The sequence below is a fragment of the Rhipicephalus sanguineus genome, chromosome 5 (assembly GCF_013339695.2).
Source record: "Rhipicephalus sanguineus isolate Rsan-2018 chromosome 5, BIME_Rsan_1.4, whole genome shotgun sequence".
Classification (NCBI taxonomy): domain Eukaryota; kingdom Metazoa; phylum Arthropoda; class Arachnida; order Ixodida; family Ixodidae; genus Rhipicephalus; species Rhipicephalus sanguineus.
The window spans coordinates 128,633,718-128,660,978 of NC_051180.1; the positions used below are offsets into that span (position 1 = coordinate 128,633,718).

The window sequence follows — 27,261 nt, forward strand, 5'->3', positions numbered from 1 at the left end:
GCCGTAGCATATGCAGCTGCGCCGTCTTCGCTTTCCAGCTTCTTCTACGCATTCTGTCTTTTCTTTCTTCTTCTTCTTCTCCTGACGTCTCTCTTGAAGGATCTGTGTTGTGCCGTAAGACGAACACTCTCTCGTCGTCAAAATAATAACTAGACGTGTTCCAGACGCCGCGAGCCACGACGCGCTGCCGCAAGCTCGCGCGGAAACAATCGACACTTCTTCTTTTTTATTCTTTCTAACTTTCGTACCAGCGTCGGCTCTCTAGTTTCTCTTCGTTATGTGTGTGTGTGTTTTTTTTACTCTCCCTCCTAGATCACAACGTGCGCGCGAAAACGGACACCTGCGCCTGAAACAGCAGCAGCCGCTGCAGTGCGCGCGCGCGCGCTAGAAAAGTATGGCGTCGCCGGCCTACGGCGCTACTCTACGCGACGAACCTGTAGCCGCCGTCGGCGTCGCAACCTCGCTCTCTCCCTCCCTCTCTGCCTCCAACCCAACCCGCCTTCCCTCTGCAAAGCCAGAGAACGCCTCTCCCGTTAGTTCGAGCCCAGAGAGCTTCGGCTTAGCTCTCAATCTTCTAAACCGCCGCCTGCTTGGCATGCCGGCGCGATCCAACACGGCAGCCGTTCTTTCTTGCTCCCACGTCGACGAAGCGCCTCTTCGAAAAGCGGCGCTGTATTGAACATCACAGCAGACGTGACACGCGGAGGCTCCCGTGTTTGCACAGTGCGCGACTTGTGGCGCCTCGTCACTTTGGTCGTCGTCGTTGTCGCTGTCTCGCCGTCCCAATGATGAGCCTGGGGCCTCCTCCTCCTCGTCCGCCTCCGCCTGCGATGATGCACCATGCACAGCAGCAAGGATGCGCGAAAGGTCTGTTGCACCTCGATACCTGCCTGGTCCGTTGAGCCCGCTTACCCGCAGCGCAACGTTCCGCTGTGGTAGGCGTCGCTGTTGCGCGCACTGCCCTCTCGCGGAAGCTGCGCGCGTGTCACCCTTGTTGTTTCTCTTAACCTCCTTTCCTTTGCTCTCTTCCGCTTACATGTCGCGAGGTGGCCGGGAGCCTGTGACGTACACCCGTTGAAGTCGAGGGTTCGCTTGTCGTTTGTAGTGGCTGCAACCGACGCAGTAGTAAGGAAGGAAGGAAACGGAAAGCCAGAAGGCAGGGAGGTTATTGAGAGGCGTCCGGTTGGCTACCCTACACTGGGTGATTTGGAAAGGGGAATAGAAAGATGAGAGAGAGGAGGAAAGGAAAATGAAAGAGCAGTGAGCTTACTGAGAAGTGCTAGAGTACACCACTAGCCGAAGGCGTTCGCAAAAGCCCGTCGTCCTCAAGATGCACAAAACTTACTAGCAGGTGTCTTAGACATTGCAATCGTTCAGCTACCGCGGGGGCAAGTGCGAGCACTTGTATCTAATCCTTGCCTTCGTACGGCCTTGGAGCGTTGCTTACTACGTTTATCCTTATAAGTTCCCGAGCAATCAGTGCTTTCGGAACCAGGGAAGGGGATAAGCCTCGGTGCCCCATGCGTTATTTCTACGGAGTGTTGGGTTCACGATGTAATATTTTGCTCAGAATGAACAAAATGACAAGTCTCAATGTTTCACAATCCTTTCGAAGCTGCAATGACGGAGTTTAGACTAATCTATGTACTATGTCGTGCATCTATTCTCTACTGTACGCACTGTGCTATACTGTGCATCTGTCATCTATATTACATACATGCTTGCTGAACCGCCGTGCCTGCGGCTTCCATACACACCAGATTCAGGGTTAAAGCCTTAGCAATCCTTGTGGGATGCTCTCTGGCAGGCAGGCATACGAAAACGCTCGCGCACACGAACTTCCTGTTAGCATTAACGCGATGTCACAGTTTTCCTTTGTATACCGTGTGTCTGTTACGTCTTTCGACGCTCCTTTCTACACAACTTGTTACGGAGGGAGAAAGGGTTCACTCGCAGAGAGGCAAAGAGGTCAGCCTGAGCTGTACCTTTCTCTTGCCTTCTACTTTACTCTGGTGAAGGGGTACAGGGAAGAAATGGAGAGATGAGTGACGATGCTCAGATAAGGAGGTTCTGAGTGTCTAGCGCAACTCATACAGAGTAAAAGGGAACAAAGGTAGGGGTAGAAGGAAGGACATGACGAGATCGTGACGCCATGGTATATCAACTCGCCCAAATTGCTACTCTTGGGTACTCTTAAGATAAGGAGGTGTGTATATACAAGTACACAACGTCTTGTCACTTCTAAAGCTGCGCGTCAAGTTCTATACCTTGGAAACAAGGCTAGAGGCGCTCGAGCGACATTTGCCATAAAGGCAGAGATGTGTCGCATGCGGTTCGATCATCCGCATGTAGGAACGACATAGTTAGCCTAGATTGGAGCGCACGCGCGTACATATATGTATACTTCGCGGCGTGAAGCTGAACGCATCGATTCCGGCTGACGGCACTCCAGAAACGTGCCGATAAATAGTTCCATGTGAGTGACGTATTGCGAAGCTCAGTGCAGCTGCAGAGCGAACCTGATGCCTCCGACCAAATCAACAAAGTCTGTCGCGGACCTTAACACGTTGTCGAGAACGTACAAGGCGTCGCGTGTATCAATCATCCTTTCATTTTGTTTTATTTTTCGCAGTTGCTGAAGTACTTAATGTTGTTGGGTGCCTACGCGATCTCTGTGCGAATACAGTTGATTCACTTTGGCAGGAAGAAGACGTCATATGCGATGTTTATATTTTTTTGTTTGTTTGGTTGGTTGGTTATTTGTTTATTTCACGCTGTCATCAGTAATGACGCGCCTCAGGCAACAGCCGAGCTACGAAGGAACAGAAGCGCGTTAAACTACCACTGATATATAATCCTGAACTGATAATCGAGTACGTTTCGTAACTGAAACGAGGACGTATTACGAGGACTAAAAGCTTTATTTGGCTCTTATTCCTAGTGCGTTATAGTTATCCTAGGTATAGCACTTACTTGTAGACGGTAAACCGGCGATGGTATTTGGCGACGGCAACCTTCGCAATTCGCCAATAATAGTTTTTTTTTTTTTTTACTGGGTTTATGAGCCGGATGTCAGCCAGTTGCGGGTGTTTGGAATGTCGTGAAATGTGTGAATTCTGTAAAATATGACACCGTATCCGATGGCTGCTGATTATTGTGCACTGGTAGTTCTTTCTAAAACTGCCGAAAATTCCTATGTATAGAACTGTCAGCGAGTGTTAATCCGCGCCGCTCGTATAGCCATGGCGGCGAGTGTTCCACACCCGCCGTCATGGCTACGAGCGGCGCCGATTAACACCCCTAGGTTTAAATGCACAGATATACCCGATTAAGTGAGCAAGGGGACGACCGCCGCCGTAGCTCAATTGGGAGAGCATCGGGAATGTAATCTGAAGGTTGCAGGTTCGCTCCCTGCCGGTGGCAAGTTGTCTTTTTGTCCACTTTACTTTCTTCACACCTTTACCGCAATTACTACAATACACTTAAAACAGTACGATTAACATGCCCAATACGTTCCTCGCCTTCATTATCGGCTGGTTTTTCATTAAGGTTGTGTCAAACAAAGAAGCGAGCCCTGAAAATTTTCTTCGTTCATTCTTGCAATGACTTCATGGAAGACGTTCCTGCGCAAGTCACGTGACTACTCCGCATGGGATAGCGGCCGCAAGCTCCGCTACGGCGCTTTTTGGGGATATTAGACAGTTATAGCTCAGCGCTATAGCGTGATAGCGGGGGTTAAGGGAATAGCGATACCGTGCCGCAAACGTTGGTTGCGGACAGCGTGGTTTAGTTTAGGGGGATAGCGTTTACGTGCCCAAGCTGGGATGGTGGCGTCATCTACCGGAGGGTGAATGCGTTAAAAAAAAGTGAGAATGCTCGCCTGTATTCCCGCACGCAGCAGTAATACTACATCTTTAATAACAACAAAGGTAAATAAATATGAACCACGCACGAAAAGCGAAAATTTTTATGTTGCAGATTTGTTTGCACCGATCTCCTAGTTAGGCCTAGGGCCGTTCGAAATGGGAAGCGATCTCAAAAACTATGCTGAATTATCCGTAATACTCGGGAGTCGAAGCCACCTGAAGACAAGCGAAGCCATTCTACACAGTCCCTTGCTGTGAAAGGAGTGAATCCGTCCACATGAACGCTAAATTCAGTTCGAAGTGGGCGTCTAAAACCGCCGCCATGTTTTACGTAACACTACGTTAACTACGCAAACACGGTAACGCTAAATCTGAAAAATAGCGTGCGTACACGGTAAACGCCACGGGTCGTTTAGTGTACTGCGTATGTGCATTTAGATCCCGCTACTCCGCTAAGCCCCCTATTCCGCTAAGCCCGCTAAACAATAACTGTCTATAGAAATGCGCGTGCGTAGCGCGGCCTAACGAAGAAGGCACACGAAGGCACCGCCATATGCGCACATTTTTTATGTGACCGGTTTTACAAAATATTACAATGCCGACAGTTGCGCATGCAGCAGTATATTACCCCCATTTGCGACAGCCTCGTATGCCCTTTACGTGTTCTGTAACGTGACCGAGATAGGAACCAACAGTCACACTGGTTGTCATCACGAAGGTGACCTTCGCGGTATACTCGACATTTAGGGCGCTTGCTCGCAGGATAGGAAAATTTCAAAAAAGTAATAACCTGGACCGAATTCGCAGTGTGTCGTGTTTGTGAGTTCTGTTCGCCATTAGCGGACTACACCTTTCGCTGCCTCGGACATCGCGTTTTGCCCGACACCTGTTGTTGCGAACAGTTCTCGCGCAAGAACTTCGCGAACGTGGGGAACAGATGTCGATCTTTTGACGCCTCTTATAATTGGATGTGCGTCATTGTGAATGCGCTTGAATAACGCTAGTTGTGACGTACAAATTACGCAGATTTCGTGTCTGTGGACAAGGTTTAATCTCGCGTGTGTAGGCGACTGGGTTAGGAAGCTCGCGTTGCAGAAATTCCGCTGTCGGCGTCGGCGGCGTTGGTTTTCAGCAAAATACAGGCGTTTTCCATGAGCGAAATATCGTGGTGGATGCAAAAAAATAAAGATCTGGGTTCAGAACCGGAACCGAACCCAGGCATTCTGCGTGGCAGTAAGGTGTTACACCACAGAGCCACGCCGGTGTTTGAAACTGCTTAGAACAAAAAAAAAAAAAAGAAGACTATACAGGCGTCATGCAGTAGGAGGAGTCGCGCAGAAACATGTGATAATGCGTGGCTGAAGCGTAGAATCACACCAGACGTCACACACTGGTAATTTAGCTACAAGTTTAATAATAATCTGGGGTTTAACGTCCCAAAACCAAGATATGATTATGAGAGACGCCGTAGTGGAGGGCTCCGGGAATTTCGACCACCTGGGGTTCTTTAACGTGCACCTAAATCTAAGTACACGGGCCTCAAACATTTTCGCCTCCACCGAAAATGCAGCCGCCGCGGCCGGGATTCGATCCCGCGGCCTTCGGGTCAGCAGTCGAGCGCCATAACCACTAGACCGACGTGGCGGGGTATTAGCTACAAGTTTATAAGCCACGAAGCGCCCAGGCATGATTGAGTATAATCATCGTCAGCCACACCAACAGAGTGTGCTGCTGCACACAGGCGTGCGCACGGGAGGGGGTCAGAGGGGGGGGGGGGGGCGGCCGCCCCCCTTTAATAACCTGAGAGGGGGGGGGGCGCAAAATCAGCCCCACGCATTTTCATAATAAGGAGGGGCGGCGCAATGTCAGCGCCATACATTGACATAATTGGGCGGGGGGGGGGCTGCGACAAACCTTCGTTCCCCCCCCCACCCTTGAAGGGGAACCCTGCGCACGGCCTATGCGTCTGCATATGTGCGCATATTGCCTTACGGGTGGGTACTTCGCTAATTCGCAAAATGATGACGTGGTGGGCACTTCGCCCCTCTAACATTTCCTCCTGCCCCCCCCCCCCCCCCCCCCACACACACGCAAACACATACATAATCAACAGCAGCAAACATGCACAAAACACGGCGCATATGTTCCCAGCGTCACTGCCCCCTGAAGAAACTCACTTGTCGTGAGTGCACCCCCTGCCCTCCTCCAAGTAAAAATATCCTGGCACCGCCCTCGCTCATGCTCGTCTTGTGTCTCTTCATTTTGGATCACGTCGTCTTGGGTCTTTTCACAATTTTGCTTGCTAGAAAGTCTCTGCCTTCCGGCACAGTTTATGTTCGTACAGCTTCACACAACTTATGGTTTGTAGCTATATACCGACCTTTTCCGGATCTCATAAATCTTGCCGGGACGTTCGGGCTTTCATTGCCGGGCGTTCGGGCTTTCAACCAACACTGATCGGTGGAGACATATTTTTCTACGGCACATTTACCTATCTTTAAAATGCAAAAGCGTCGCGGAAATGTGCGAACGTGATTGGCTCGCGCATCTTGGCAAAGTACGTTTGGTTTCGACAGCTCGTCCCACGCTAATGAAGAGTTCTGTTATCGCTGACCACAACCGTTTCTTTAGGCGCCGAAAGAACACCGACGCTTTTCACTTGGAACCATTTCGTGTACCATATGTGTGTGATGCCTGTGACTCTATGCTGACGGCGCTGCTCATCACTTCAGCTTTCCAATACGCATTTAGTGCCATGCTAAGCCTTGCTATCGATTTTGTTCTTAGTCTTCAAGTATAAATGCGATTTTTTTTTCATTTTTTTTCAGAGGTGCTTTACTTCAAACGGCGCCTCCACATGTCGCATGGTCGGCAGTTCGAAAATTGCTGCCGCAGGATTAGCAAATAACGTCGTGTAGCGATCATCTTATGGCCGAGACAGACAGGCAGGAAGTTGCTGCCAAAAATGATAACGACGTCTACTGGAGGCTCAGCAGCGTCTATTGTATTTAAATAGCAACTTACACACGTGCTTGCACACCACTGAGCAATAGTCGATCATGCAAGCGTTGAGAGTTGAAGTCCGCGTTTTCTGGAACACACAGCGGGGGTGTGGCACGAAAGCGCTTGTCGACGGTGCACGAAAGGTCCGCCTCCTGCTTTACACCCTCCGCTTGACTTTTTCTTTGTTCTGCGCTTCTTTACGAGAAAATGCTTTTGCGTTCGATGTGTGTTTTGGTTCATCGAGGTCATTTTGCGCGCGAAAAAAAAAAAATTGGTCTCTGTAAACGAACGCCTGCTCTACCGCCTCGCAGAGGAGAGTGGGTAATCACAGGTGTTTCTCCCGAGGTCGCCAGTTTGCAGGCGTTTCCTTTATTTTCGCATAACCGTGTGTTCTCGCGCACTTCTAAGAAAGAAACAAAAAAAAACGATTATGTGTTAGTTTTTTCGTTGAGTTCTAACTTGCCACGTATATGACTTTGTTTGAAGAGACACGTTAACTCTTTTGGGTCCCACGACTCTTCAATGAGAGTATAATGAACACCTAAGAGAGTTCGCGAGTCTCTTCAAAGAGAGTCCTGTACGTGGCAAGTGAGGACTTACAAAAAGGAGTCGAAGGACTCTTTTCTTTTCTCGGAGTGTGGGACAAAATCAAGCAGTAAGCGTAGATTACTTTCTGCAGAGAGATGTGCGCCGGAAAAATGAGGATGTGGGCCTTTATGAAACGGACCGCACCTGTGCCTGGTGCCGCTGCGCGTTGTGTGTACAGTGGGCAAAGACAGTGTCATGAACGGTTATCGTATACCCGGTTTGCAGTTATAGCGCACTACTTGGGGGCTTATGCGCGGGAAGGGCACTCTCCAGTCGTGCTTATTTCACATTATCGCCGCTGAAATGTTCATTAACTCCCGCAGAACGAATCTCAGTGGCTATGCGTTGCGCTGTCAAGCTCGACGTCGTGGGTTCGATGCCGAACGTGGCAGCCGCATTTCGATTGAAACGAAAACTAGGCGAGTGTAATTGGGTTCCTGTACACAATAAAGCAAATGCTAGTTGGTCAAAATTAATTCGGGGTTGGCCAGTATGGTCGGCTTCTTTTCAGATGTTTTTCTTTTTTGTGAGTAAGATCTATACATTTACGAAATAAGGGGAATGGATAGAGGCGCTGGTTTCAATGTTAGACACAACCCATTGAAACCCAACAGGTAACGAACCGAAGAAAAGCGTAGGGGACACTATTTGTAGTTTTAATCGAGATGAAGCAGTTATTGCATAACGGGAAGTGAATTAAAGGCTACGAAAAGAAAGGGAACTCTCCGCCGGTGGGGACCGAACCTACAACCTTCGAAGGAGACTAAGACATAATTAATGTCTTACGCTGGCTTTCATTATGTATACGTCCAAATGTTTCAATCGTTGAAATAAGCCTCGCTTCCTACTTTACGCTATGTTATCGCGAATATTGTGTGGTTGTACGCTGATCACGCACTTTAACTCGACTCGGTGACAGCCATTGTGGCGCCACCGAAACATCAGACAGTCGTGTGCACCTAATGGGCCACCCACTTTTCGATAAGATTCCCGCGTGGGAGCTCACAAGTGGCACGTTATCTTGTTCCAACTACTGGCTGATCTTCGCGTGATACGACGGCGCGTCAGGTTGCGTATGCCCAAGAATGCCCTGCGCCGACACACTTTTTAAGCGCAAATAGAAGGCACGTTTTTTTTTTCTTTTTTTGCGACTTCGTCTCTATTTGCTGTAAGCTCGGTATGTCGTCCTTTCGGTCTCAGCGCTCTGTGTCGCTCCACCTGTACTACATTCATGTTCATCCTGCATGTTGCTGCTTTGCTGCCGGTGGGCACTGCGATGCCGCCTTATCGGCGTAGAGATGACCACTGCAGCGACGGGATTGTGCGTGTGGCGGCGTCGCAGGTTTGCCTTTGTGTCGCCGCGCTGAATAGCGGCACGGCGCGAGAGTCGCTGTATTTATCTTGCGTGTCTTGTCCCCATGGACGCCTCTGACCGGAGCTTCGTTGACCCTGCAGGCTACCCGGTGGAATGGCCCCACTGGCAGAAGCTGCATGCCATCCTGGGCAAGAGGCCCGTGCCCCACTCGTGGAACAACTATTACGACGACGAGCGCACATCGGAGAGCAGAATCAGCCGAACTGAAAATGGGAGCATGCACTACGATGGTGAGTGTGGCCGAGATCATCCTCTCTCTCTTACGTTGTACGCGCGTTAGCAATGCGCGCAGTAAATCGGCCTGTGATTGATTGATTGATTGATTGATTGATTGATTGATTGATTGATTGATTGATTGATTGATTGATTGATTGCCGGATGAGTGGTTCGATGACTTGGCGAATGATTTGTGCACGAAAGTAGGTGGGCCACGTTACCTGCGGCTGCGCGGCTGTATGTGTGACCGAGCGACACTGGCATGTGCTGTTACGGCGGGCAGTGGCACGTAAGCCCTCTACAGAGGCTATGCGCATATGAGTACTCCAAACACAGGACAACAAAGTACAACAAAAGCGTGACGTCAAGGGTACTAAAATGTTTGCTCCTTCGCGGAGTGTGTTTTCTTTTTTTTTTTTTAAGGAAGAGCTTTCTATGGGTAGTCCAAACTTCTAGCTTTCGGTTTTTCCGGGATGGGGATGCAGTCTTTCTTTCGCGACAAATTCCTGGAAAAATTCGAGTGAAGCCAACTGACATCAGGGCGAGCTAATGCGGGAATTTGGTCGCAGTCGTGTTTTTGTTTCTTGAAGCTTTTGTGTGACACTAACTCCTGGCCTTGTCACGCTTAGAGGAACCGTTTCGCTGTTTCACCAGCCACAAACGTGTTATTCCTACCATTCACGAGCCCCTTAGATGCGTGTTTCTCCTATCTTTAATGTCTCATTGTTTTGAAAGAACGCAGCTGTCACACCATATACCACCTGCTCAAAGTGAAGAAATGTGGACGACTATTCGAGCCGCTGCTTGTTCTATCCTGTACCAGTGACGTGGGAAAGCACACCTGCGCCGCCTTTCGTAAACATGCACCTGCTCGGCGTGCGAACCGTGCACGTCTGTGTCATGCGCGCCACCTGGGTGTTCTTGATTACAACCGGCCCCGCCACACTTGCTCCGTGCCGTATCCGTATTATGAGATGATCACGATTTACCCGGAAGACCCGAATTTTTAGCAATCCTCCGGATATTACGGGATTGGACATAGGTCTCCCTAGAAGCAGCCCGAACCCCATCGTGAAAAAAAGAAAGAACGAAAGAAAGCGGTTCTAAAACTTGTGACCTTGTTCTATAGCGTTCGAAACGCCTTTTGTCACTTTCACCGCAGTACACTATTGTCATGCGGAAAAACGTACTGACATTGGGGACTGGCTGCACTAGGTGTCGCGACTCGCGGGACACAGCTCATTTTGTTTCTTGCACACGTCTTCTAATTGATGGTACTAGTGTGGTCGCTGACGTCTAAAAAAGTCACTGGCAATAATTGAAAGCTCCCTTTGATGTTGCTGCGGCACTGAGAAACAATAAATAAAAACTTACGCCAGTTTTCTCTTTTCGCGTCCCTGCATCGTCCCCGCTTCACGAATCTCCCGAATTTCGGGGTCGCCAGGTTGGCAGGTATGCATTCGACAACAGTGTCACTTTGCGTAACCGTAGAATCTCGCGTGTTCTAAGGCTGCAGTGCCGTATCTCGGGATACGGCTCCTGTACTCACAAACCGCACAGTGCCATCATTTGTTGCCGCAGGGCGAATTCCCGTTAAAGAATATATACATGTATATTCGAGATCGTGGCACCATCTCTCTTCAAGTCAAATGTATGTCTGTATTGTAGTCCTGCTGAAGACTGAAGAGTACGCCCGATATTTCAGCAGTACGCGCTGATTGGCGACACTCGACTGGCAAGTCGCCACCTCTTCTCGGGTCCAAGAATTGCTGCTCAATTCGGCGTCGATCGCGTGACCGCCACGCGAAGCCCAGTAGTTTTGTCTCATAATTGTGTGCGTGTGTGTGAAGGGGGGGGGCGGGGAGGGGGGGGGCGAAGCATCGCTATATCACTATATTGCCTAGCTGTGTGTCGGAGCTTCTTCGGGGAAAGGAACTTGAAAAGCAAAATGGGCCGGCTATCTGGAACAAAGGCCGGAATCTTATCTCCACTATATTGGCACAGTGGCGAAGCGAAAATTGCACAATCACTTGATTCGCCTTTTACTTGCCCTCCATTCGTCTTGATTCTCTCAGTCCTCGTTAGCCTTTATTGTCTACAGCGTCATGGGCTCGTTGGAAGACCCCCCCCCCCCCCGGCCCGAACCCCCTGTACTTTTCTTCAGCCTTCAATATCTCTAAAACCTTTCTTACCTTTGGATAGGAGGGAACCGCGTACCTTTGTAGGGTAACGCCGCCCTACAAGTCGCCGCTTCGTGTGCAGTTATTAATACAAGTTTAGACGGGCGTTAGAGGCTTAAAGGGAGGCTTGATTGTGCTAAGTTTTGCTGCTGCGATTTGATGATCGGTGTCTCGAACACAACGGTATCGTGCGTAGTCCTAATTATACCGAGATCGAGACAGTTGAGAAATCTGTCTCCTTCATTATTTTTTTTCTACTATGTAATCGGCATTGTTGCTCCAACTGGATTCTCCTCCTCCTCCTCCTCCTCCAGTGTTTTCTTGCGTAGCCGTTTTGCGTTGCGACGTGGAAAGAGAGAAATAAAAAAGTGCAATTTTCTTGTGCGTCACGAGGAGCTTTATTATGTCTCGCCCTTGCTGCCGTAGGTGTTTGTGAATTTATGTCTCGTGTATGGTCGTCCGTACGACTCTAAATCGCCAAACAGGTTCGTTGCCACACCGGCGCTGACAGGTGCTGCGCGCATTTGTTTTCGATGTGTTCCGGGTCTGAGGCCTGCCCGCCGTACGATTCATGCAGCGAATGTTTGTAGGCGTAGGCGTATTTGTTCTAGATCGGCGTATTCTAAATCCCGCGCGGCTACGGCCGTTTCGATTGGGCTTCATGAAGCGTACTGACCACAGTGGTGTATCGGCGCAAGCTGCTCATTCCCAGCCATATGCTGCGTTATCCGTTTTAATATAAACTGGACGTATCGAAAATCTCCGGTGGTATAGACATCGTACTTCTCTACCATCACTCTTGTTGCTCGGAAGAGGCGGACTCAACTCGCAACACCAGTTGCGGTTCGATGATAGGCAATTAATGATATTTCATTACACAACTCTGTATTTGTTCGTCTTAGGTCATGTGTCTCGATTCAAGGCAGTTGAAATGGAGTAGTAATTTAAAAATGCATTACTCTCGACTGGTACAGTCGAAATGAATGTATTGTAGCGGAATGAAAAGGAATACCGAGTTCCTGGTGCTGTTTTGACAGGAACATAACGTATTGATTGGCAAGAAGTACGTGTCCCCTTGAAGCCATGACCTCTTGAAGGCAATTTAAGGGTTCCTTTTCATATTCGTCACGTCTGTACGTACTCGAAGTATCCTGAAAAAAAAAAAAAGCCTTTACGTGCCATCTAACACTCTTCAGTGCTGGGCTCATTGATAACACTTATTAGCTCTCCCTTTATTAGCACTTATTAATCACATGTGTCTCTGCGCGCATACACACACGCTCTCTCTCTCGCTCACACACACGCACACGCACGCACGCAATCATATAGGTGCCTGAGGTATTGCGCTGAGGAACACCTCAGAGGAACAGCTTCACAGAAATTCCAACATTGCATGCCCGAAGAGAATTTTGCTTTCTTTCATTCTTTTTCTTTGGGGGAGGGGGGGGTCAAATGACGGTAGAAGGCTAGCATAGCCATGCCCGAGAAAATGAATAAGACAATGGCTCGCAAGTGCAGCGAAGCGGAAACGGCGCGTCTTCGCTACTGCAGTTTAATGTGCGTTTTACATCTATCCGAGTTCAGTGCTCGGCGAATTCCGCGAAACGAAGCGAGCTGCTCAAACAAACAACTACAGGCTCTCCTGCTTCCTTGCCGTCACAGTTCAGAAAGAGCGCCTTTCGTGGCATTTAACCTTTCGCGTGTATATATACAGTGGCTGCGCATACCCGTACTGTGTGCGCCACCGCGTAAACCTCTTAATTTGTTTTAAGCCATCAAAAAGTTTAGAGCGATAGCTGCTGTAAGAATGCGTCTCGAGGCTCATAACCTCTGAATGCGAGTCTGTGTCTTTAATCGCGATGTCGCTAGACATCTCTCCTAATGTCCCGATAAATTGCTGTTGTATGGAATTGTGTCACTGGCAGAGCACTTACATTGAAAGCAAGGTGCAACGCAATACAGCTGCACGAAGTGCGGTTTGTAGTTACTACCGGCTGCAATGAAATGCTGTAAACATTATGTCAGGTGCGCAGAGACGAATGCGAACAGATCTCACGCGTTGAGCGCGAACAGCCGCTGTCGCAACTCTGACGTGATGAATACCACAGGCAACCAGCGATGAAGATCTTGGGACCTCTGACTTCAACGCGTCTCCGAAGCTTGAGAATTCGCAACTTTCACGGCCTATAGGTGGCGCGACTTTACATCCAACATAGCGGTCGTTGAGATTATCGGCCTGCTACAAACGGTTTGGAATGCGTATGTTTGGCGAAGAGTTCAGTTCTTCGCGCTTCGGTTGCACTCCGATTTATGTTTTTGTGAAAGCAGGGTTGCGGTAACATATTGTGATAAGTAAAGGAATGTCGGGTACGTGATTGCAACCACATTAGGAAGATAAATATGCACACAATTGTAAATAAAGCAAACACACTCGTCGCGTTGCTTGCGGTGCATAATTGCGCTTTGCAATGCCTGCCGTGTGGCTATCACAATATGATAGTGGGAGACTCAGTAAAGATCTCTCAGTAATATCAGACATTCTCGGACACGTGCTTTATCTCATTTTTGCTTGCATTGCATTCTGCCGCGTAGCTTGCTCAGCTCACCTCAAAGCACGAAGTAATGTAAGTAAACGCAAAATGAAGTGTTGCCCTTCGAGACCGAAGCACAAGAATCATTTGAGGCATGTGCGATTATCCGAAATATGACTTTATTGCGCTTTCTTGATTAAAAAAAAAGAACAAAAAGACAGCGGAATGTCACAATAGATCGACAAGCAGCGAATGGAACCAGCGGCAAGACGCAATTTGCACGTTTAAGAAGTGACGTTCCTGTTATCATCCTACGATTTCGGTGTTTGGGGAAGTGCAATAAATAGCATCGTATGGGGCAGGGACGAAGTAACAGCGCCATCAGCAAGTAATACCGAACAAAGAGTGCTGATGTGAAGGTCACGGAGCCACTTCACAGCCACTTCAGACGTGGAATGATGCGATGGACACTCTGAAACCGGACCTTTTCATACTCTACAGGCAGAGTGCATTCCTAATCAGTTCTGGTGCTGGCATGCACAGCGACCGTGTCGAGCGGAGGAAGGAAGCGCGAGAAATGTGATATGAGGTAGTAAACATATACTCGGACGCAAAATAAGATGCTGCATACATTCATGGGCCTTGGTTATTTGCTTGCGAAGTTTAACCCGCTTAACCACTCATGGCTTTTTGAGGCGCTAGTCTGAAGGGGAGGCTTGCTCTGCCTCCCGCTGTAAGCCGTGAGCATCGAGGCCCGCAGTAAAATCAGTTGCCTTTATATTTTTATTTTCCGTTCACATTGAGAAACCGAACGTGGCACGGTAGTATCGAGACCGTGCGCACCGGCGAAAACGACCCCAAACGAGACGAAACAAGTGGCAACATTCGCTGGCTCCAGCGGGTCCAACATTTCAATAATCTCTGCAGAGCTTCCGCCAGCCACCGCTCGGCGGTGCCACGGTACGTGAAAGTTGCCAATACGGGGCATACCAAGATGCAACAGTGTGTGCGGTCGGCTTTCGGGGTAGAGGAATAAGTTCGCCCGATATGTGCGAGTGTGTGTATGCACACGCACGCCTCCTAGTGTCCTCTAGGAGTAGTAGAAAACTTGATGTGTATGGAAGCATTCAAGTGGAACCCCTGGCGCCCTCCATGTAGTCGCGGAAGAAACTATGCATTAGCATGGGGAATAATTTGTTTTACTACTTCTGGGGTTTGAACCGCGCCCCCACGCTGAGAAGGCAAGTGTCTAGGCTACACACCTACTTCTGTTTTTTGCCTTTATTTACTAGGCACTGGCGTGGTTCTATGCAAGTAGTAATCTACTCACCACCCCCGCTGGCAAAATGTGACTGTATCTTAATTATATGAATGCCTGGTGTTCAAACGATTAGTAGAATGATAAAAGAAAGGGTCCTAGAGAGCCTTAGTATTTTTACATAAGACGGCTTATAGTCTCCCTGGAAAAGTAACTTCTCGGCAATGCACTTGTATTTGAAAGTGAAGCCGGGTTTAAGAGGATTGGTTGTTTTCGAGCAAATCACGAAGTAAAAGACATAATAAGAAAGAGGTCTGACGGTTTTCATATATTCATGCAACATGGCTTATATTGCCCCTGGATAAATGTCTTCCCAGCAATGCATTTGTGTTTAGTAAGTGGTCTACCACCCACCATACAAGGTGGTCAACCACCTTTACCAAATGTAATGACGAAGGAGATTTTTTTTTTTTTTGCATTCTCCGCATTAATGAGCGCGCTCGCCGCGTCCATGAATTGAACACTTACGGAGGCGACTCGGTGGCATCTTGAGGCAAAAAAAATAATGACGACGATGGCGTTCTTTATTGGCATTCCCTTTTAAACGATAGACAGCAACCATACAGCCACCATAGACATCTAGCAGTACCTTCTTTTCAATTCTTGTTTCAATGAGGTGTTGATCTTTCTGTTGTACTCCAGCTTCTTATTTGTTTTTCGTGTATATTATTTTTTCTTTCGTCACAGAAGCTTCTTTTATATGATGAGTTGCTGTCAACACCTGTGACTAGTCCGTTTCTGTCGAGCTCGTTTCTGCAGTTTTTTTTTTGTTTTACCGCTATTCTAGTAGTCTCTTGCTTAACTAAGCTTTGTGTAAATTAATACTTCCATCCGCATTGGAGCTGAGAGCCTCTGAACGATACATGCTTTCCCCAGGTCATGTTGGGTGAATGTCGAAGCATTACATAACATTTCGTTGAATAGTTTCTGGCATAGACGCCCAGTTTTTAGTCTACGGGGGTTGTCAACGCGGACGCAATTTATCTTGGGAAAATGTAGGGGGGAGGGGGGCTCCTATATTGGTGCCTATAGTTTTTGGAGTTCTGTAGAAGCTGACGCATGCCTTATTCCGTTTTCCGTTGCGTAATTTGCTCTGGTATGTTTTTTGACCTCAGGCAGCCAGCTCGCGGGCTTCAAATAACGAAGCGCTGGTCCTTATGAAGTACTGCGCCCTTGTTTGTCATACCGGTTTTTCTCTCTTGATCTTGGTTTTGTCGCCTTGTAAATTTCAGTTGCCTTTTTTTAGTTTACATCCCTTGCATTCATTTCTGCGTCTCTGCTTCTCTGCGTTTTCTTCTTGCGACACCTAGTTGTGTATTTCAACTCCCAATCACAATCTACTTGAAATATTAGGTGCCTCAAGCGCCATATGCTCTTACCGACCAACTACAATAGAGATCTCAGAAGTTTCTACAGATAGACACGCGTCAGCACTCGCGGTGTGCGTATACACTGTTTCGGCGCGGCGTGAGCGGGCAGCGCAGCGTTACAGACCGCAGCTGCTCCACCGTTCTCAACTTTTTTTTCCTGCGGCACCTCATCTCGTTTTTATCTTTAGTCATCTCTGTTCAAATTAGCTAAACTGACTCACGCAGACACCTGCTCCTGCCATCTGTATTGCGCTCCTATTTAAACTCGCCTTAAGCCGCATATGCCTTGCACTGTCTCCTTCGCCGGCTTCCACCTGCTGCCTGGGTCTTTTGTAAGACGATATATAAATATGCGATAATCCTAGGCTTCGTTGCATGAATATTTCGTCATGTACGAAGCGACCTCGCAAGGTTGGATGTATTGTGCTGCTACGTCGTAGCGTGCCAGCAAACAGTAAGACAAAAAGAAATGATTCCGAGTACTAAACAAAATAACAGAAAGGGTCACTTCGTCAGCATCACAGGAAGACCCTTCCTGTCACTTCGTCCCCTGATTACTCGGGGTTTGTTCCTTTTTGTTTTTCCTTACCGTTCGCTGGAATCTTACGGCGCCATAATGTGCCAACTCGTTCAACAAGCCAGTCTTCTGAAATCGTCTTGCTGAACAGGCAAGCTTTTGCATGCAATGCAAGGAACATAGTTGGAGCGTTTGTCAGTACGAATAAAGAAGAAAGGCGGGGGGAGAGGGGGGGGGGGGGGCTAAAGAATTAGCAGGTCCATTTTGTTGCCGTATGTTAAGATGCGAATACTATACAGTGTGGTGCGTGCTTAGCGTATTCTTCATCTGAATTATACAAGCCTGTGTCGGCGCTCCTCGTTGATTCGAAGCGCCAGCGAGTAGGCAGCGATATAATCCGGCTCGGACAGCGTGCATTGTATTACCGTGCTATCTCTACCACGCAGTGCCGCTTCGCTTGCGTCGCTGCTAATCTCTATGTAGGAGTGTGTCGCATACCACGGGAAGCTATGTGATGCAATTCATGCAGAAGCGTAATCCAGCGTGCGGAAGGACCAGTACTCTCCTGCGGCATGTGTCTCGCTGTGTCATCGTTACGAAAATTTTAGACAGCCATGGAAGGTATATAGATGCTCGCATACGACGTCTATACAGGCGATGTGCTTACGAATTAACGTTTGCTGACGATGTTTGGCTATACACCGACTTTCTGAAAGCCGCAAACAGTTAAGGCACGCGTCGAAAATGCACCGAAAGGTGCGCACTTCCTGTCATTTTTTTTAGATGCGAATCGTCTTGTAGCGGAGTTCAAACCGATGATGGTGTGCGGCGTGACCACTCTTAATGCGCATGCGCAATCCCTCTCCACACACCGCCTCTCCACTCCCCCTCTCCGCTTCCCCTTCCCTTTCCCCTCTCCACTCCCCCTCTGAAACGCCGGCTCGACATGCCGAAACGCTGCTTCGCATCGCCTCATGGTGCCCTTTAGCGGGAGATGGTGTGATTTTTCTTTTTGAAACGGACGATTGCACGTGGTGGGAAGTACGAGTTCATAAGAAGGCTGTTTGAGTTAACACAGTGAAACATTGAATAATTTTCCACGTTAAATATCATATGATACGTTCATTTTTAAGCGCACTAAACGAACAAGGACGGTAAAGAACTAAGCGGACTAGCGCTGTGTCCGCGTCGTTCTTTCCCGTCGTTGTTCATTAAGTGCCCTAAAAAAAGTGAATATGAATTACCAGCATGCCCAGGCATAAGCGCTTTCAAGTCATACGGCAAGCTTTACCGATTTTGGAAACCACTACCGCGTAAGTTTAATGCTTCTTCGTGGAAACTTCCAGCGAATAAGGCCGTTCAAGCAAGACGATACAGAATATGGGAAAAAAAATCTAGATTGAGATAGACTGCTCTACACTCTGAGAAAAAATCGATTATTTGGGGAGTATTTCGTCCAGACAACTATAATCGGCATCCACCTCGCGTACTTTCCTCGCGTTATCACCGCGGTCCCGGCACTTCCCGGTCACGAACGGCGCGCGCGTTATCAGCGTGACATAGTATTCCTGATAGGAAAGTGTCGAGAGCCGGGTTTTCAAGAAATAATTCTTGTGGTTTAACGTCCCAAAAGCACGATATGCTTATGAGAGACTCTGTAGTGGAGGGCTGGGAAATTTTGACCGCCTGGTCTTCTTTAACGTGAACCTGCATCTAAGTACACAGGCCTATAGCATTCTCGCCTCCACCGAAAATGCTGCCGCCGCGGCCGAGATTCGATCCCGCGACCTGCGGGTCAGCAGTCGAGCACCTTCACCACTAGAACACCGTGGCAGGTCCTGCTTTTCAAGAAAGGAAGCGCTAGCAGCCAGATGACGATTGTTATGTGGCAGAAATACTCCCCAATACTCGATTTTTTTCTTAAAGTGTGTAGTATATTTTTAGTTGAAAAGCATGCTATCTTGTAAGTGCCTTTCGCAGTCGTGGGAGTTTTTTTCTAGTATGTGCACATACGTGGATTTGGGGAGAAGTAGGTTGGCTTTGCCAGGCTATATCCTCCTATGCCTAACGCCTTCCTTATCATCCGCCTACGCTCCAATGCCAGAGCTTGCCTCCAAGCTATCCTGCTGAGCGCCTTGTCATTGTGAAACAGTGCACATCACTAAACAATTGTCATAGAAATTTGACGCACCAAGCGATGCTTACGACAGCGCGCGCCGACGTGGGTACAAGAGGCCCTGTCAGAATACAAATGAATGAGAGAACTGCGAACCTTCGTCTGCGTCTTGCGTGTTTTCAGCGGAAACGCCTACGAGCGTCAGCGACTTGAGGAAGTGTGGTGTGGATGCGTGTGTGTGTGCGTGGGTGTGCGTTAAAAACAGATTGTTATACACGGCGTACGGCGCTTTTCGACATCGACTAGAAATGGCATTCTGTCTCTTTGATTTCTGCAATTTTTTTTATATTTGTCATTTGTATTGTCTTTCGGAAGAATTATTGTATTCGTTTTTATTGCACACCCACGGTATGCTTCGTTGTTACAGAAAGAAAGAAAGAAAGAAAGAAAGAAAGGAAGAAAGAAAGAAAGAAAGAAAGAAAGAAAGAAAGAAAGAAAGAGAAATGATTGCGGTCCGTTCATCTATCCTTCATGCCAGTATCGCTTGCAGTTTTTATCTGGACCGCATCGCTTTTGTCGCGGCATATAGAAGCCACGACTCTGAAGTGCCGGTTGTTGATGAACCAGCCAATTACGTTCGTTCAATGTTTTGACGTCATTTTGCGTCGATGTGAAACAGCGCTACTTTAGGCGCGGATATAAATCATAGAGCAGTCTGAGCGACAGAGTACAGCCGTCATTTTTATGAAGGGAACACGCGAGCGCGTGGCAGATAGCCTAGCGCCGCCTATGTGGCGCGGTGCAGTGGCGAATATGAAAATAAAAGGAGAGAATGGTGTCGCTCCCGACTACTTCCTACACTCCCGTCACGAACGTGGGTTTATTTTACGCTTTCTTCTTGATATCTATGTTCTGTTGGGGCATTTCAGGCGAACAATCATTACTTTCGATAAGGATTGTTGCTATCGTAGCTTCGGAAGCATTCGGGAGAAACGAAAAGCAATACAAATTTTGGCGCAGATCAGACTTGCACAACAATATGAAGCGGTAAAAGAGAAGGAAAACTGCAAGAAGGGGTGCAGGCAATACACGGAACGGCACCGCTCTCTCCTTTCAGTATTGACATTTCGCCACGGCGCCGCACCACATGTGCGGTACGAGGCTATTCGCCACGCGCTCGCGTGTTCCCTTTCATAAAAAACGCCAGGCCTGCGCTGAAACCGCAGCACAGTCACAGCGAAAGCTGGAACAGCGGCGTTTCTAGAGCCCGTTAAGCTCTCTTGGGGGCTACAATACAAGTACACTAGAAAGGTACCCACTACGCCATAAATCACAATTTTTGTGAACTTAGGAAGCACCTACTAAGCCATTATTCGTCATTTTGCGGAGAAGCGAGGCACCAGCTACACGTCTGTAAGGCATTATGTGCACTTTGTTGATGCGACGACTGATGACGATGAAGAATTAAGGCTCAGCCCTTTGTAATGGGTTGGAATCTTTAAACGGCCCACCAGTTATGTTATTTGCATTGGGTGACGTCCGGTCGTTATTTCCCTCTCCCGTCATGCTGTATAACATAGGTTGACGTGGGAGAGAGACGGGGGGGGGGGGCGAAGAACTTTACTGAGACCCCAAGGAAATGGATCATGCGCTTATGGGCTTCCTTGGCAACCAATACAAGTGCACTTGCGAGGAACCCACTACGCTATAAATCAGTGTAATTTTACTGAGACCCCGAGGAAGTGGATCATGCGCTTATGGGCTTCCTTGGCAACCTATACAAGTGCACTTGCTAGGAACCCAATACGCTCTGAATAATTGTAATTTTTGAGAAGTAGGGCAGCAGGCAGTGTGCCATTTTTCGTCATTCTACGGAGAGCCGTGGTACCTGCTAAACGCATGTAAGGCATTATGCGCACTTTGTTGATGCTGTGCGTGATGACGACGAAGAATTATGGCAGAGTCCTTTGTAATGGGTTGGAAGGATTCAACAACCTACTCGTTGCGCAATTCGCATTATGTGACGCCTGGTTACAGAATTCGCGTTGTGAGAAGCTTGGTGCTTATTTTATTCTTCTACCACGCTATATTGCATATGCTAATGTGGTTCCTTCACGACATGAAGCCTGTATAGGACCTTTTTGGAAAGCAGTTTCAAGCACCGGCATGGCTCAGAGGTTGAATTACTGGGCTCCCACGCAGAGCGCCCAGGTTCGAACCTCGTTTCATCCTGGAATTTTTTTCCTATTTCGTTTTTTTTTTTATTTCGAGCGATACTGGTTACGGACACCGGCGGCGGCGGAGGCGGCGGGCAACTATGGCGCCAAAAACGGCCGGTGAAATGATCTCATAACAGCTTTCGCTGTAAAACGGATCGATCGACCGTCCTCAATTGTGAACCAGCGAACGATGCCAATGGGGGCCCGGGGTTTTGCAGTGTTCGCTAACGACCGGCGTATCACTGCTGAACAAATACTGTGTCAGGTGGACGCGAGTGCAATACGACAGCTAAATGTCACCTCGACATTTTCACGAGAGTACAGAGAAGTGCAGTTGATTATGGTGTTTAACAAATACCAAGTGGTCAGTATTAGTGCAGAGGCCTCCACTACCGAGTCTCCAACAGACCCTGTGTTGGTTTATGTCAATCCCAATCAATCATTTAATCAATCAATCAATCTGTCAACGACACGACCGGAGATCTAGACGCTGGAAAGAAAGATGGTGTTGGAGCCAGCTCAGCTGAGACACGAGCGGTTTACGCGTGTGGGTTCATAGGAAACAAAAGAAAAATAACGGAATGCACTGCGAAATTGTTGGCTGGCCCTACCGAAGGGACACAGTGACACAGGTGAACCCAGACGAACTATGTGTATGCACGGCAACACTATAGTGCCACCGGTACGTCAAATATTGATGGATGACTTGTAGAATTAAAACTGTCTAGAACAGGAGCCGAACCTGACAATACAATAGTTAGATGTTATATAGCTGCCACTAAGCGACCTCCGACGCGGTAATGATATGTAGACAACATGCTACGCTGTAGAAAACTACTTGTATTCTACATTAGTGCGTTACTGTCTTCTTGCATCACCTCTTGCATCACGTGCTGCGTGGCGTCATCCTCAGACAATATACGAAATTAACCCGATTTTGGGTTCTTCAAAGGTTACATCTGCAGTATTGCGCAAGTTCACAGCTCATCATGTCCAGTCACTATCCACGCAGGCCAATTGTTACTCGAACACACTTCGCGTAACGTGGTGACACCAATTTCTGAAAATTGACGCCGTTCAAATGGCGTCCCCGTAGCAAGCATTCCGTGCCGAATGCGCAGCCAAACGTCCGCGCACGGTCAAGGAGAGGACTTATAAGGTTAGAACGTCTTCGTTGTAAGGACAGCTGCGCGCGTATCATCGTGCAAGACTCCGGTGCGCCTTTGTAATGCCTGAATGTTGGGTCTGTCACGACAGCTACCACAAAAGAATAAAGGACGTTGCTTCGGCTCTGGGGTACTTATTTTTATCGCCGATTCAGAAGACAACTCACAGAAAAAGGTGATCTGTTAGCGCTAAAGAGCGTTAAGAAAGAATGGATCGCACTGAATGCTCTCGCACGTTGCTGCTGCTTCTGCTCGCATCATCGCTCCGAACGGAGCGCGCCTTGCCGCAGTCGCTGCGCTCGTACACGTTCTCGAGAGACGACCAGGCGGGGGGTGCGCCGCGCTTATCCCCCCCTCCCCCGCCCCCCATTTTTGTTCGTTCGATCGTCTTCGATCGGGCCGGCCCGCGATCTCGGGCTCGATAATTGCTCGCCAATTAGCACGCCGGATGGCATCGGCTTGCGGCCAGTGCGGTCGATGCGGGCTGGCCAGCTGCCCCGCGACACTCGCCGCTTGCCCAAATGAGTCTGGCCGTCTTTGTCTTTCTTGTTAACGCGAGAGAGCGCTCCCTCTCGCGGCAATCCTCTTTTTTTTCTTTTTTTTTACCGGCGCCTCGCGGTTGCAGTTTCTGTTTCTCTTCTTGTTTCTTTATTCTGCCTTTTTGCTTCCGGTGCAGTGCGCACATACGCTTTTTCTCTACGCAATCTTCGGCGATATTTTTTCGAAGCGTGCAGCGTGTGCTTTCAGTGCGGCAACCGCTTGTTTGTTTGTTTGTTTGTTTAATAGCGCGCGCGCGCGCGCGCGCGCGCGTGTGTGTGTGTGTGTGTGTGTGTGTGTGTGTGTGTGTGTGTGTGTGTGTGTGTGTGTGTGTGTGTGTGTGTGTGTGTGTGTGTGTGTGGACGAGGAGGATGATAATTAAACGAAATACAGGGGTGTAACCAGGACTGAGCCCGGTTGCCTCCCCTGCACTGGGGAAAGTGAAAGGCGAAGGAAAGCTTGAGAATAAGAGGAAGATTACTGCTGATGCCTGCATTGTAGTAACAGCCAGTTTTCCTAGGCAACGGCAACGACAACAACAACAGTCCTGTGCTCAATCAGTCCGGTGGTCTTCAGATATCGCCGCAGCACTTTTGTGGCCTTTTGTAACTGCAGTACGCGAGAGCGCTGTTCCAATGTCTAATTCCTGACGAAAGTATTTCCTTGCAGCTTGTGTATAGTTGTGGGGAGGTCAAGTCTCGTTTTTCAAAGACGGGCAGTAACATAGGAGGTGTTCGACAGCCTCCTCGACAGCGCGGTCGTTGTATTCGGCACTGTCGGACGTTTTAGTAGCAAACTAATGCGCATAGGTGATCGCAACATCTAGGGTAAAAGACAGCACTAGATATATAATCACATCGGAAAAGACTGGCTGAAAATAAAAGAAATACTTATGTCCTCCAGTGATGACGGCTACGTATTTTCTCGTATTAGTAGTAGTATTACGGAAAAGTTTTTTAAAACTTATTTTCGGGTATTAGTAGTAGTAGTACGGAGAAGTATTTTGAAAGACGTTACGTCGCAAGTTTATAAGATCCGTTAGGCTGGATTTGGACAAGAGTAAATGTTTTAAATTCTTCGTTTGGTACGTCACAAAACATGATGTAGGAGAATGCCCCTCCAGGGTGCGGGGTTGAAATACAACCCACTTGTGGTGGAAACATGGACACACGCAAAATTAGTGCGCGTATGTTTCTTATTACATTTGCAGAACCGGAGATTGAGTTCCCAGAGTTCCGTGCCGGTGACTTGCAGTTCCAGAACTTGCAACCGATCAAGTGAGTACCCACACAATTTAGCGAATATCGAAGGATTCCGTAAAATTTTGTCTGATTGTTTCTTTCTGTGTGTTCAAGAAGCGTGTTTTCCTGTTTATTCGGTTTCGTGTTCACTTGGCACACGTTTCGTAGTAACTTCTGCTCTAAATACACAAACGTGTAAGAACAAGGGATAAGGTTGTGGCGGTTTGGATGGTCATCGCTAAGCAAATACATAGCGCATAGACGCACTTAGGTCCCCTCGACTTCTTGTCCGTTGCTCGTTTCTGCGCTGTGTTTTCTGCTTAACGTGTAACAAGTCTTGCTTATCTTTTTTTTTTTGTCATTAGTTACGTGGTCTATGCACAACAAGTGCGTTCACTTGCGCAGGCTTCCGCGGTGCTGAGGAAAAAAAAACTTTTTATTTCCTTAGTTTGATTTTCTCGACGAAGCCTGAAAAATGTTCATGCTATTGCTCGTTATTGATCTATCTTAAGGTGTGCTCAAATGAATCACATTTTTTTTTTCGATGACCAACTGCTTTCTTGCTTCCCGGTCTTAATCTGCTGCTGCCCCTTGATGGTGTACTTGCAGTAGGCTTCCTATCGCACCAAAGAGAGAGCCCATCGAAGACATCACCCTAGAGCCTGAAGTCAGCATATGCTACGATAATGACAAGTGAGTTTTCAGCATGTATTGCCATTCGACTGCGTTGCATTTGTCTGTTGTACGCTGTTATGAAAAAAGCGCTGCGTTTATGCTACGGTTATATTCACAGGGTCGGACGCACTTAAAGGAAACACCTTAGAAGTATTCAGTTTGAGTTTGAGTTCGTTTATTGGTTCCATGTACATCAGTTACATAACACTTATAAAGAGACGAGGGACCCTCTGTTGGAAATTAAAACAAAATTGAATTCTATGATTGGCAGAAGATAAGCGGATGGCTACTTGGCAAAAGACAGTTGAAAGGTAAAATGAAATGATGGGCATATAATAGAATACAAGGCAAAATACAATACACAATACAATACAATGCAATACAATGCAAAATCCAATTCAATACAGTCGAAACATGAAAAATGAAAACAAGAACGGAGAAAAAGAAAGAAAGAACGAAAGGAAAGAAAAAAAACCGCAAGTCAGATGAAAGAATAGCAGTTTATGATGAACTCAATTATCACACGGCGTCGTATAAGGCACATTTGCGCCACGAAGGGAAACTACTGTAAATTATGCCGGATTTTGTGCCGAGGCGTTTCTCCTACAGGTGGACGACCCTGCACTTTGCAATCAAACGGAAACGTCAGGTGCGGGCTATTGCGATCTGTAGCGTTGCAGATTCTGGGACGAGATAATGGTTCCGTCGTGTGATATGCGGTGGGGAACTGGGCACATGGTCTACTCGTGTGTTCTCTCGTTCATTTCCCGTTTTGTTTTATTTCCTTGGTTTGCGGGTCAGTCGCAGCAGTCAGTTGAAATGTTATCGCGCTGAAATTTGCCGTTGTGCACGCGTTGTCACTGTTGACACGGTTACAGATTCACTGTTTGCGAGTACCAAAACTTCATGGTCTGCTTCTCATTAACGATCATTGAATGGCTCAATCAGGAAACTTTATTCCTTTAGAAATTTTTTTGCTGGATGTGAAAGAGATGCCAAATCACGATTTTCACAAATGGACCGTGTTTCAATACTGAACGTGTCATACTTGTGACGTTAATGCAGGATGCGTTTAGAATATTGAACTATTTAAAATATACGCATTTGAGGACGCTTACGTTCTTTGGAAACGTCATTATCAGGGGCACAGCCAAAAACCTTTTTTTTAGGAAAAGAGGGGCGGGGGGGGAGAGGGTTTCGAACCTGCCTGGCTGTGTTATTGATCATTATGACACTGTTTGTTTAGCTGGCCATTAGAAATTACAGTGCCTCTTACACAAAGCCTACGTAGCGTGCTGACACTGCGGGCAAATCGGGGAATTTACACTCTCGATCTTGGGGCCCACATACCTTATGCCAAGCTGAGATAAGGTATGTAGGTTCGATGCACTGACTACGCGGCAACGTTAAGCTACACTTAAAATATTTAGCAAAAGCCTTCGTCCTTATCGTTCCAATGGTACTTTCTAATGTATTATCGGAATTATGTTAATTGCTAGTCAAGGAAAAACAGTTGCAAATATCTTATAAGGTAGGCTTTTCCAAGTTAGACACCTTAGTGCCTAAAGCATGGTGTGCATTCGTGACCTGTGTGTCCTCTTCGCTCTCCGCCACCTCAGTGAAATATTCTCAGCAGGAAAACAGCTATACCGTGTAGCAGGTTAAACTTTGCTGTACATATGTTTCTTTGAGTTCAACAAAAACAAGCGACCATGCGGAATATTTATTACGCACGTAAAGTCTACTGACTTATGACCTCCAGAACTCGAGAAAGGATACAGCCCGGAGCATTCGAGCTGTAAGATTTTTTTAGTGTCCTTCACTTTTCTTCACATCGTATGCTAGGTTCCCTTACCCTTCTCTTTTCTGTGTGCTCATTGAGAATGCGGAATACTTGTTTGTGCGTCCTGGTTTAAAGAAACACTATGAAGTTATAATTCGTCGAAATTGGCCTAGAAAATTTCATACCAGGATGGCTGCACCATCTTTCGCTAGTTCAATGCCCGTGTCGTTTGAAAAATAAATGTACAAAAAAGCAGAACAAAAATGCGAGGAAACTGCGTTGTCATTACGTTGTGTTGTGGGGCACCGCAGGCCCGTGTCGCACAAGTGTGGATTATAATAGCGATCAACAGCAGCGTCAGTGGCGGTGTAAGCCTCACACCTGGGTGGCAGGGGCGTAGCCAGGGGGGGGGGGGGTTGGGGGGGTTCAATTTCCCCCCGAAATTTTTCAGTTTTTCTTGCGTATATATACACGCGCACATACAAACGGACGCACGAACATACATAAAGTATGGTTGAACCCCCTTCCGAAAAAAATTTCTGGCTACGCCTCTGCTGGGT

General features: G+C 47.8%; 1 protein-coding gene across 2 annotated transcripts in view; it reads left to right on the forward strand.

The window, feature by feature from the left end:
• The window catches only part of LOC119394238 (uncharacterized), a 123,411-nt gene that overhangs the window by 80,911 nt on the left and 15,239 nt on the right, over positions 1–27,261 (forward strand). Inside the window, exons 1-4 of one of the 2 annotated variants that reach the window (XM_037661524.2) lie at positions 515–867; positions 8,913–9,062; positions 24,213–24,279; positions 24,853–24,936. In XM_037661524.2, coding sequence (XP_037517452.1) covers positions 786–867; positions 8,913–9,062; positions 24,213–24,279; positions 24,853–24,936 — 383 coding nt within the window. In that variant the 5' untranslated portion in view covers positions 515–785. Of the gene's footprint in view, positions 1–514; positions 868–8,912; positions 9,063–24,212; positions 24,280–24,852; positions 24,937–27,261 lie in introns of those variants that run through there. The other variant, XM_037661523.2, reaches the window with a different exon arrangement.